This window comes from Chelon labrosus (assembly GCF_963514085.1).
Source record: "Chelon labrosus genome assembly, chromosome: 4".
Taxonomy (NCBI): Eukaryota; Metazoa; Chordata; class Actinopteri; order Mugiliformes; family Mugilidae; genus Chelon; species Chelon labrosus.
Window position 1 is genome coordinate 6,978,517 of NC_140340.1, and position 12,684 is coordinate 6,991,200.

The following is a 12,684-nucleotide window of genomic DNA, read 5'->3' on the forward strand; positions in this document are numbered from 1 at the left end:
CGGACAAAGTCTCGCGCCAAGACAGCGAGCGAAAACTCAGAAAGCGGAAGTAGAACATCGTCACATCCGGAGTTACAATAGCCCTGAGTCTAGCCTTTCAGGCAGCACTTTGATAGACGGAGTACTTCTCTTTAACGAACTATATAAGAGAGAGAGTTGGAGAGACTTGAAAGGGAGACTGAGGCCATTATATTTTTTTTGTTTGTGTGCCAGACTTTGTGAACTTCGTGGAACTTGTTTACAATTTATGTTAAAGTGCCTGAGAGGTTAAACGCAGGGTAAAATAGCGATATACTTAACACCGGCACATGCCACTGCAGCACAACAGTGGAGTGGTGTGTTTTTGGTCAGAGTTTTGTTCTCTTTAGGCCCAAGTTTCAGTATCCCACTATGGGACACGATCTCCCAGTCTTGGCCTGCTGACACCGATCAGCCACAACATTAAAACCACCAACTTGTGAAGTGAATAACACTGATATATATATACATTACTATATAATGTTTCACCAGGACACCTGGCCTGATCCTGGCATTTTTGCAGATGTTACTTTAACAGATAAAACCACATGGACATTGAACTTTGGTGCGTGGTCTGGTCCTGATGCTCAGCTGTCCTTCGCAGTGGACAGGGTCAGCATGGACAACCAGACTCTAACCCAATTGAATAAGCATCAGAAGTTGGACCTTGTAAAAGTCACTCCACATTTACCTTGTGTTTAACACATCAACTTGAAATGTTTAAGCTATTTCTGAATACTTGTTAATGTGACACGGAGTGAAACACACAGAAACCTTAATATCCTGTAAATAAATATTTAAACCTGAGTCATTTCTATAAAACTTCAACTTGACATTGACCTCATGATTAATACAGATTAGTGCTTTATGTACACAGTTTAACTTATGTGATAGTAAGCTAATACACACTCTCACAGAGGCTAATGCTAATGTTTTTTATTTATTTTTGTTGGGGTGGAAATGTTTGTGAAGACTGTCAGTCACCCAGATCATGGTGTATGAACAAAAACAACTGGACTGGTTGCACCACTCATCTCTAAGGGCTGAGGAAGCCCCTAGCAAGAGTGGTGCAACGTTTTTAAAACACTTTTAAAGCTTTTAAAAATGTCCAGTTGTCTGTAGAATTTGGAGGAATATGTAATGATCTGGATGACTGAGAAACTTCACAAAGGGGGAGGGGGGTAAGGGTTGGGGGTGGGGGGTGTCTAGTCCGGTGTAGTGTCGCTGTGGCGGCGGCTCATCATCTTGCGAGCTCTGCACCACAAGCCATGATGTTTCTTCTTTCTGTCGTCTTTCTGTTCATCCTGAGATGGAGATACAACAGCATCCTCTTCAGTGCTGCCGTTTTGCTGGTTTTCACACGTCAAGCCCCTCTTCTTCTTCTTCTTATTCTTTGGTTTCTTCTTGTTCTGAAGGGCAAGCTCTTGAAGACGGATGTTTTCGGCGATCACAAGCTTCAGGTCTTCTTCGGCTTTGCTGGCCTTCTCCTTCAGGGCCTCTTCTTTCTCCAGCCACAGCTTCTCCATCTCTTTCAGTCTGGTCTCTGAGCTCTCCTCTCTCTCAGCCAGCTCCTCCTTGAACTTCTCCTCCAGAGCCTGGCACTGGTTGATGCTCTGGTCCAGTTCATCTTGTTTGAGGCTGAGCTCAGATGAAATGACCAAATGGTCACTTCTTACAGTGTCAATCAGGTTGTCTTTCTCGGTGACCTGCTCCTGCAGCTGGTTCACCTTCTTCTGACATTCAGTTTCCATTTGCTGCAGGTCAGAGCTGAGCTGGGTGTCGTATGTCGATCTGAGCTTTTTCAGCTCATTGTCAAAGTCAGTCTTCATCTGGTCACAGGTTTTCATCAATGAATCTGTGACTGTTTCTGTCTCCGTCTTCTGAGCATGAAGAGTTTCTTGAAGAGAGGAGATTTCCCGGTCTTTCTCCAGAATAATTTCCTCACTTCTCTTGCGCTCCTCAGCCAGCTTCTCATTAAACTTCTCCTCCAGAGCCCGACACTTGTTGATGCTCTGGTCCAGATCAGTTCGTTTGAGGCTGAGCTCAGATGAAATGGCCGATAGGTCATTCTTGACGGTGTCAATCAGGTTGTCTTTCTCTGTGACCTGCTCCTGCAGCTGGTTCACCTTCTTCTGACATTCAGTTTCCATTTGCTGCAGGTCAGAGCTGCGCTGGGTGTCGTATGTCGATCTGAGCTTTGTCAGCTCATTCTCATAGGTAGCCTTCAGACGGTCTGCAGTGTTCATCCAGAAGACTTTGCGTTTCTCTGATGCCTCTACTTCAGCACGGAGTGAGCGGATTTGTTCTTCTTTCATCAGGTTCTGCTCCTCGTCTTTCCTTGCGGCGTTTAAAGCTCTTTCCAACTGGCTGATCTTCTCGTTGGCCATATACAGCTTTCTGCCCAGCTTGCTCTGTAAGCAGCGATTGTTGATTTCCATCTGCATATTTGTGTGCTCCTGTTGGGTCGCAAGACCTGACACGGTGCTCAATGCAGATTTCATCCCCTGATTTTGGTTCTTCGCAATATGAAGTTCTTCTCTGACTGCGAGCACATCAGAGCTTTGATACATCTCTCCAGGTTGTATGTCGTGCCATGGCCTGGGATGCTGGGGGGCGTGAGTCTGTGCTCTTTGCGATCCCTGTTGTGAGCCCATATCTGAGCTGGGGGGCACTCCTGCAGGTTGCATGTTATCCCGGTGCTGGCGATGCTGCTGGGGGGCGCGAGCCTGAGCTCTGCGCGATGCCTGATGTGAGTGCATATCCGAGCTGGGGGGCACTCCTGCACGTTGAGAGTTACCCTGGTGGGTGCGAGCCTGAGCTCTTCTCGATGCCTGTTGTGAAGGCATTGATGATCAGGATTGATCAGTTGTAGGAAACTGTAGTTGACAGTTAAATCCTCGAGGTGGCGCTCGTTGTCTGTGGTTAACGATGCCGGATGTGTGTGAACGGTTTGTTCGGAGTATCTGACGGTGTCTGACGGACGTGAGTCGGTTGACGGTAGTCTGAGTGCGTTGATCGTTGCTGATCGTGGCTAATTGTTGAGAAACTTCTGCTCTGATTTGGCTTTAAGAGGTTTGGAGTGTGACGTCATCGTAACACATCAAAGAACATCACAGGAAAAAACTTTTCCTTTGATGTCATTGTTCTCGTTCTGTTCTGATGTGATGACGTCATGACTGAGGATGAGGACGATGAAGATGATGATGACCACGATGATGAAGATCAAATTAATTACGATTATTTGTGCAGTTTGTTGACCTTTTCTTTTTCTTTTAATTCGCTAAAACCCCCTCCCAGACGCTCCATCAACAACTGGATACGCTTAGTTGCTGTTAAAGCTGCACAAGAGAGGATACTGGTGAGAAGGGTTCACATACTGTAGCAACACACACACATATATACAAATGATTCATTTTCTTGAATAAATAAATACAGAAATATAATATATATATATGTTTACTTTGTTTTATTGGGTTCTCTTTGTTTACTGTCAGGACTTGTGTGAAAACTTTTTAGCAACCAGGAAGGAAACTTATTCACCCCTTTGCACTGTGCTCTGTGAGAACTATAATGCATACATACATGTTCATCTTCTTCTGTAAACGCTTGTACTGTGAAGGGTGGCCCGGGGGCTGGAGCCTATCCCAGCTGTCATTGGGGCGAGAGGCGGTGTACACCCTGGACAGGTCGTCAGTCTATCACAGGTCTAACACAGAGAGACAGACAACCATTCACACTCACACCTACGGGCAATTTAGAATCACCAATGAACCTAACCAGCATGTCTTTGGACGGTGGGAGGAAGCTGGAGTACCTGGAGAGAACCCACGCAGACACAGGGAGAACATGTAAACTCCAAATAGAAAGGCCCTAGTCGGCCCATGTGTCTTAGGTTTTAGTTACAATAAACATTTCTCTTCTCGATGCCTGATGTGAATGCATTTATGATCAGGATATATCACTTGTAAGAAACTGTAGTTGACAGTTATGTCCTCGAGGTGGCGCTCGTTGTCAGTGGCCAACGATGCCGGACGTGTGCGAGAACGGGTTGTTGGGAGTATTTGGCGGTGTTTGACGGACGTGAGTCGGTTGACGATGGTCTGTGTGACGGCGTTGATCTTTGCTGCTCGTTGCTGACGGAGACAGAAGATCAGGTTTGATCCAGTGGTTTATGGTTCACCGATAAAACACTAATATTTGTGCAGAGAGTTTGTTGACCTTTTCTTCGTCTTTTAATTCATTTTAATTTAGATTTGAAAAAAAAAATGACCAAATCTCATCAGCTCTTTGAAAATATAAGAGGCACTCGGTGCTCTGGTGCGCCAACAACATGTTTGAAAATCTATGAATGAACTTTCGACCTGTATCACTTCGCTGTGCCTTGGGACAACAACCTGTTTCAAATAAGCTGAGTTGAAGGTGCTCTCATTTAAAGCAGCCTTATTGCTCCCAAGTTAAAATTATCAACTTTACAGCAAAAATTAACACGTTTACAGCCTGCTGCAAAGCATGGTTTTACTCTCTATAGCTAATTTAAACGTGAGTGGGGGGGTGGAACAGAGAGCAGCACTTAGCCTAGCTTGGAGGCCTTAGCTAGCGTGGAAAGCTCGAGTTGGGGTGGGCATGTTTCAACAGCCAGGTGTCAGTAAGCCTAATGCTGCATCCCCATTCCCATTTTTGGACTATCCAAGAGTGGTGGAGCAGAGCATTCTTCAGTGGGTGACATTTAGAGGGGGTTTGTGATGTCTGTCTTTTATTATACAGTCTATAACAGCACTGCACTGCGTTGCAGATACCTTGCTTGGATGGAACAAAAGAGGAAATCAGTAGATCACAAGAAACAACACATCAAATGAGCAGAAAAAAGTCCAGAGACCACTGATTTGATCCAATCAGGTTTATTTTGCAAGTACATATTCTTTCATCAGTCGTGCCAGATACACACCACAGCGTTACAAAGCACATTCAGCAAAAAAGTCTACTCAGTTGGTGACTGTCAGATTTTCAGTGTCAACATTTCCTGCGTGTCACGCGTTTATTAAGAATGCATGTCTTTGGTGAAAAGGTAGTTTGCACAATAAGACGATAGCGAAGCACCTAAAATAAATGTCTGCCTTTTAAGGTGTGCTGGCCAAAGGGCAGTGTCAGGATGTTTGTTAGCAAGTCATATCTAGGACACTCTCTACTGAATGAAATCCTGCCTATTTAGTAGATTAATGCTCGACTACAAACGTGTGGTCGTCTAAGGATTCCACGGGATTGCACTGTAAATGAAGGCCTCAGGTGGTCTGTTAATAAAGTGGTTTTGCACAGTTCTAAAGAAGACACAAAGTGTTTAGCAAAAGTCGGGTGGCTCCAAATAGCACCAAATGGACACTCTCTGAAGGAATTCATCCAACATTGCGCCTATGCTGAGACAATAAAACACATAACTAGTAGGAATGAGGGCTATATAGATCGGAGTTGTCTTTTTTCTATTTTTTCCACTTTATTTTTTTTCTATCATGGCACTGGCCTTCACATTATCTAATGAGTTTTTACTCCTCCTTGTCCTCCTTGTCACTTTTATCCGAGTCTCTCTCCTTCTCCCTCCTGGATTCCTTCACCACCTGATGAAGAACACAGCACCAGGTTAGTTTAAAAAATAAAATGGCGCAAGGCTCAGTATTTTGTGCTTATGTTGCTTGCAATTGCACATGAATGCTGTCAAGCTAGTTATTATGTCATTTTTGTATAAGTCGTTGTACCTCTCCATCTCTAGTCTCAACTGTCTTTATCACCACAGTCCTCTTGCTCTGGCTTTCTGGAGGTTTTTCATAGTCTATGAAAAGTCAGATTGAGACTTTTACACATGTATAATGTCAATATACACATATACTTTATTTTAATTTTTAATTTTTTTGAAGAATCATTTCGAAAGCTGAAACCACCAGCTGATGAGACGAATGGGATTTCAGCACAGCGCTGGTTCTGGAAGTAAAAATCCCATCAGTGATGAGGTGTGGACGGACAACTAGATCACTTCCACAGCTGGCAGTGGCATTAAACTAATCTGGTTTGTTAAATATCTTTGATTTAAATAACCCGAAGGTAAAAGAAAAACATGGACGTGGAAAGATGAGAAGTTAACTACAGTTCCCATGGTGCATTTCAGCAACAAACGTTTATGCTGCAAGAAACATATTACTTTAGAATTTACTTTGCATCAATTTTGTATTAATTCAGCTGAACTATAATGATTTGTGCCTCTGATCTTCTTCACCTCCATACATACTGAGGATCAAGGGTTTTGTAGTGCTTAGAGCTGTTCCACATACCAAACTGATGGATAAAACAAGGATGCTCAGAAATAAAGTGGAGATAATTTAACTTTCACATGCCCATGCTGAGAATAAGTGATGATACGAGATAAAAATCAGAGTAGGGACAGTACTTCCAGAACGAGCAGCTCTCCATCACAACTACGACTGAAAGAGACTTTAATCAACTTATATTTGAGCATGGGAAATAAAAAAGAACTACAACTCACCTCGGTCACCAAAGTGATTGCTCATGCCAATATTGAGGATGGGAACAGTAATCCTAAACAGGAGAAATACAGTTATTGTGTTAAATCCTTGAAGGAAAAGTAACTTGCTTCACTTTGCATGATGTTAAAGTTGCATATCGGTTTGAGATTGGCATAGGTTAAAGAAAAACTAAATAGCAGAGACGGGGGGCCTGCTCTCACCTGCTCTCCTCCCCCTCCAGCAGTTTACGGTAAGTAGCGATCTCAATGTCCAGAGCCATTTTGACATTGAGGAGGTCCTGGTACTCCCGGAGGTGGCGAGCCATCTCATCCTTCAGGTGGCGGATCTCGTCCTCCAGTCGGCCTACATTGTCTTGGTAGTTGCCGATCTCATTGCCGAACTGGTCCTCCATTTCACGCATCTGCCTCAGCAGGGCTTCGTTCTAAAAGAGTCGGATTTTTAAGCAGCTTTTACATCTGAAACACTCCTACAGTATGGATTATTGAGAGGCGGTATTTGGCCTTACAGTGTTCTTCATTGCATCAACTTCACAGTTGAGAGACTGAATCTGCCTCCTGGACTCGTTGGCTTCCTGCTTGGCCTGCCTCAGAGCATCAGTGTTGCGCTTGGCAGACTCAGTCAAATCAGCAAACTGCAAGAACAAAAAGGAACAAATGAGTTTTTGTGCGCGTTCGTGTTGCGGCCGTGCGGTGCATGCGTCTGTTTGTCCGTCTTTCCTACCTTGGACTTGTACCAGTCCTCGGATTCTTGCATGTTCTTTAAGGCGATGGTCTCGTACTGGGCCCTGATGTCCCTCAGAGCACCAGTCAGGTCGGGCCTGGAGGTGCTGTCCACCTCCATCTTCAGCTGGTGGGTCTGGACGCTCACTTGGACATCCTGGATTTCCTGATAGTATGAGAAATTCGTTTGTTGTTGTTGTGAAGTACGCTGCGACTCCTTTACAAAAGTCTTACAAAACACGTCCCATATATTTTTCTTTATATACAGCTTAAAGATCAAACAAGCTGCCTTTATATCTAGCTCCTTTCCCAACCGTACACAACTACCCATTAAAGACAAAACCATCTGATCTAAAACCTCTTCAGCGTTTACACATTATCGATTAACTGATCACTGGGATGAGTTTACTGAAGTTCAGTATGTTCAGTCGGTTAATCCGCCGGTCTACGGATTATTTATGTCAATAGATGACAGATAAAATGATTTTTCCATCTCTATGAGCCCAGTGCAGAGATAGCATCACTTACTTCATCATGGAGTTTCTTAAGGAATTCGATCTCATCCATCAGAGACTCGATCTTCCTTTCCAGCTCCAGACGGGCCAGTGTGGCATCATCCACATCCTGGTTGTTTTAAAAGACACACACACACACGGAAAAAAAATAAAAAATAAACTCTATTACATACTGCTGAACAACTACGACTAGGATGCATTTGACTGTTTCACTTGTGTAAATCATTGCAGCCTGAGGGGAAATTATTTTTATAGAAAGGTCCATTAGCAAAAAATGTTTCCTGTGCAGAGGTCTGGATCAATAACATTTGAGAAATCTATCATGTCATATTTCTGTGACACTATAATGGAAGTGTTGGAGACAGAACAAAACTGTTGACATGTTATCTGAAGATGAGGACACTGCAATCGATAGAGAAATCATGGTCCAGCGAGCGTTTACCTTGCGGAAGGCAACCAGGTTGCCCTCGGCGTCGGCCCTCTTCTGGGCTTCTTCCTCCAACCTAAGAGTGAGACGAAATAATTCAATCAAATTTCTTTCAGGCACCAACAATCTCCCTTTTCAACAAAAAGGTGCAAGAGAAGAAGAGACAAACCCCCTCCCAAGAACTCCCTTTCTGTCTGTTGCACCGGGGCATCAGCTGGCAAAAAGCTTTCTGGATCAATTTGTTAATTCACTGTCCTGTAAAAAGGGTTTTGGGAGCGTGCCCACTGGGATCAGCAGCTGCTCCTTTCAACTAATGTGGGATCTCTGCAGTTCAATAGGGTCATCTGCACACACACACTTCCCGTCTTTTAACGATTTTAACTCTTATTGTTGTATTGTTAGCTCGGGGAACAACAGGACTAGTCACGTTTGCAAGGCTATGCAAGATTTGGATGGTTTTGGACGCCAAAATTTAATTGTTCTTACTAAAAATCCTCAAAGAAGTGAAATGAAAAAGAACATTTCATTCAATTTAAACTTTGACTTTTATCACATACTTCTCACGAACTGCATCTTAATTAGTGTATGAGCTTTTTCCTGACTGATGTGCTGCATGTGGCTGAATCCGGCTCCATCTGTTTTGTCAGAGGACAGGAGTCTTCCCCGGGCTGGACATACATAAAGTAGATTAGTGGGTCCTGCTCCCCTCATCTTTAATTCATGTGGTGCTACACTGGCCCTCTTGTCCTAATGGGCTCTCTGGCACCATCCCATCAGGACAGAGGGACACTGAAAACACACCTAATGGAGTCATTGAGTCACATTGATTTTTTTCTGACGCTGTTCTTGCCACGCCTGATATCCAACCTCTCTTCCTCTGGTCCCATTTCCTCCCTTTTCCTCAGCCGGCCCCACCCTGTGTCTGGTCCGTCCATCCTCCTCCTCTCTTCTGCTGTCATTTATTTAATTATTTTTTTCTTAATACATAATTGTGTGCATTTCTGAAAGCTTACAAAGTTGTGTTACAAGACATCCTGACTTTTTCATGTCTTCCGGTACCAAGGTTATTCGTCTTACTTTTAATTCACATAACACATGATGCCCAGTACAGACAGTCAATCATACATGACATACAATCAACACAATGCAGTGCAGCTCCTTGTATCCGGCTGCTGCCCTTGTGCCACGCCCTACACCACCACCATCATCATCATCATTACTGGAGTAAAGTGGCAGTTGCCTAAGGACTCTGCCTCAGCTGGGCTCAATGGTGTAGTGCAGATCATGTGTAGTGTATTATAAGCATCAGGGAAAGATGAGATGATGAGGGTTAGCACAGTTGGCCACACACAACTGACAGAATCACAACAGTACTGGAATTTATTAGAGAGAGAACCAACCTCTGCTTGATTAGAGCCAGGTCTTCAGCCAGGTTGTCCCTCTCCAGCTGGTACTGGTCCCTCTCTTTGCCGACAGCGTCCATCTGGCGCCGCATCTCCCTCAGCTCCTCCTGGAAGAGCTCGGAGGCACGGTTGGGCTGGCCGTGCTGCTGCTGACCCTTGAACTGGTTGAGCTCCTGCTGCAGCGCGCCGTTCTGCTGCTCCAGGTAGCGCACCTTCTCGATGAAGCTGGCGAAGCGGTCGTTGAGCTCCTGCAGCTCGGCCTTCTCGTTGCTGCGGGTGGTGAGGAACTCCTGGTTGATGGCCTCGGCCAGGGTGAAGTCCACCTTGTCGTAGGAGAGGCGAGGGGGCTGAGGGCTGGGGCGGGAGCGCTGTTGGTGGTAGGTGGTGGAGCGGGATGTCACCACGGGCGACATCGAACGCACATAGCGCCCGCCGGACATGGGCATACGGGAGGACACGGGGGAGTAGGAGGACATTGAGATGGGGTGCGGGCTTCCAAAAGTCCGCCTGTAGGAGGTGGATGTATGCATTGATGAATGGCTCATGGTCGGTCTGGTTCTGTTCTCTGCCGCTGTGTGAAGATGGAGAGCTGAAGGCTTCGAGATGCTCGTCAAGCAACAGGACACCAGACTGAAGCGTGCTCAGGGCTTTTATGCACTCAGGCTGGTTACCCTATCAGCATCACACACCTCCCCCCTCCTTCATTTCTGCTCACCCCACCCACACGAAGCCTTCCTTTCTCAATCACTCATCAGCATACAAGCCCTGACCACTCCCTGCCCTTCAGAGAGAGACCCTGCCCCCCTCTGTGCTTCCACCGATGCTCCGTCTCTTCCCTACGTCTGGACAGTTCCACCCTTTTAACCAGAGAACTTGGCAAGAAGCCCGACTACCATCCACATTACTGCTCTGGGCGGAAGACGTTTCCTCACGTCCGCCCCCCCCCCCTCCCCTCTTATAGTTGTCCCCTCGTTGACACTTCTCACTCATGCTTACTCTGTCAGTGTTCCTCCACATGATTCCCATACATACACCGTGAAATACAACTCCTCTTTCCTCACCTCTCATGTTCCTACTATCAGACGTGTCCGCTCAGGATTCTGTTACCTGGTTCTCCATAAAGAAATGTGAAATTCTAACCTGAATTGAATCAAATAAATACATTGATTAGATTCCTTTCCAACCCCTCCATTTGTCTCCCTCCCCTCCCTCCTCTTTGGCCGCCTCTCCTTTTACAGTAATGGAATACTTTATTGATATTCTGGGAGTCTGGGGCAGAGCCATGACTCTGCAGTTATTCTATCCTTTGAAAAATGCTCAATATCCAGTAATCCCTGTTAGAGTATGGTCAGAGTGGTCAGATGTTTCTGAGTTTGTTTGTTTTTTTTTGGGGGGGGGCTACCAGTCAGTTCACATAGACTTGGGACTTACAGGTAACACAGGTCGCAGACTACCAGCTTCAGTAAATGTCATCCTTTTCACCTTTTTCATTTTGAATTTGATGCAACTTTTAACGAGATTATTTAACAAGCGGATGCACAATATAGCCAAGCAAGGACAGTTAATGCTCAATGACACTTCTCTTTGTATATGTGGTGCTTTAGGCTCTCCTGCAGAGTTTGTCCTGGTTTCAGCTGAAGTAAAAACAGCTAATATAGTAAAGAAAAAGTCACTAAATAGAAGCTAGAAATATGGGAATATAAAGATCATTTGCAAGAAATAGAAGAAGGACTGGCAACTAAAAAGTTATAACATCCCATTTTTTTTCTAATGTGAAAACAGCCTGCACATATCAAGGCTTTCACAATTTTCTGTATCATTCTGTATCATGACAGAGGAGTTTTAGGTATTTAGATATGTGCAGTGACTTTAAGCTATAAATGAAATGTTAAACATGAGTGTAGGCTGTAGTTTGAGAGGCAGCATCTTTAAATCCTCCTGCAGTCTCTGCAGTGTGTGTGTGAGTAAGGTCATTTTAATTGTGTCTGCAGACGGTGCTACCAATCCAGCATAAAGTTGACGTAATACAGAGCATGCTCTGTGCCGACTGGGTGTGGCACCTTCTTTTCCTTTGTGTCCCCACTGATGCTTGGTACCTGTAGTAGAGATATATTCGTGTGTGCTCTTGTGCACGTTTTATATCACACAACCACTTTTTACTGTGACGAATTAAGTTTCCGGTTTAAACGCGCACACTGTTACAGGTCAGTCAACAGCCTTTATGCAGCATTTTTATGACAACTTTGGGTTTCCTCTTAGATCATCTGCAGCACACTGTAGTAAAAATCTTTTTTTTTTTTTTGTCTGTGACATTCACAAATGTGGCTTTTCCTTTTTCTTTTGCACGACTTCTACAGTCGAGGTCTGGCTCTCTGTGTAACAAATGGCCGGCTTGACTTAGCTCTGTAATCTAATCAACCCGCTTTATTGTGAGGAACTCTCTCCTCTCTTTCCCTGCCCCCTTCTGTCTCGCTCTCTCTGCACACAGCTCATCTCGCTATCAATGGTTTTTCCAGATCCAGCTCCAACCTGCCAGTACAGCACCCTTTCAAAGTTTCCTATCGGCGTCGAGAGCCCTGGCATTTCTACCCTCTAAATGACAGGGTGTGTGTCAGGCACAAACACTCACATGCAAAAAAAAAAAAAAAAGTCTTTGAGCCGGACTCTGTCAGTAATACTAACCATCCAGCCAGATGTTACCATTAGCAATTGATCCTTCTGGTTCTCAAGGGGATTCCCACAGGGGCCATAGATTCAATTTTTCTTTTCCAACACTGTCGGTGTAGGATATCTCGTTTCCATTCCGAGACACTGGACTCGGTGTGTGTCGTGTTTCAAATCTAAACAGTCGTTTAGAAATCTCAGTCAAATGAGGAAAATAGGGAATAAATACACTGTGCTGTGATTTCACTTCATTATGAGGGAGATGGAGGTCCAGCCTGACGAAGCTCTTTTTAGAGAACATCATATTAAAGCTCTTCCTTTAACTACTGTATATGTAGACTCTGGAAAATTCAACTACATGCACAAAAAAACCAGGTGCTATTGCAAATGTACGTGGGATGGGCTAAT

At 44.7% G+C, this 12,684-nt stretch overlaps 1 protein-coding gene across 1 annotated transcript; it reads right to left on the reverse strand.

Annotated features, from left to right (window-relative positions):
• Window positions 1-4,960: 4,960 nt before the first annotated feature.
• Window positions 4,961-10,172, reverse strand: prph (peripherin). The gene is made up of 9 exons (XM_084542630.1): window positions 9,610-10,172; window positions 8,225-8,285; window positions 7,796-7,891; window positions 7,269-7,433; window positions 7,054-7,179; window positions 6,749-6,969; window positions 6,548-6,600; window positions 5,766-5,839; window positions 4,961-5,627 (listed from the first exon to the last, which is right to left on the reverse strand). The coding sequence occupies exons 1-9, from the start codon at window positions 10,155-10,157 to the stop codon at window positions 5,556-5,558; spliced, it is 1,416 nt and encodes a 471-aa protein (XP_084398756.1). The 5' UTR covers window positions 10,158-10,172; the 3' UTR covers window positions 4,961-5,555.
• Window positions 10,173-12,684: the final 2,512 nt, after the last annotated feature.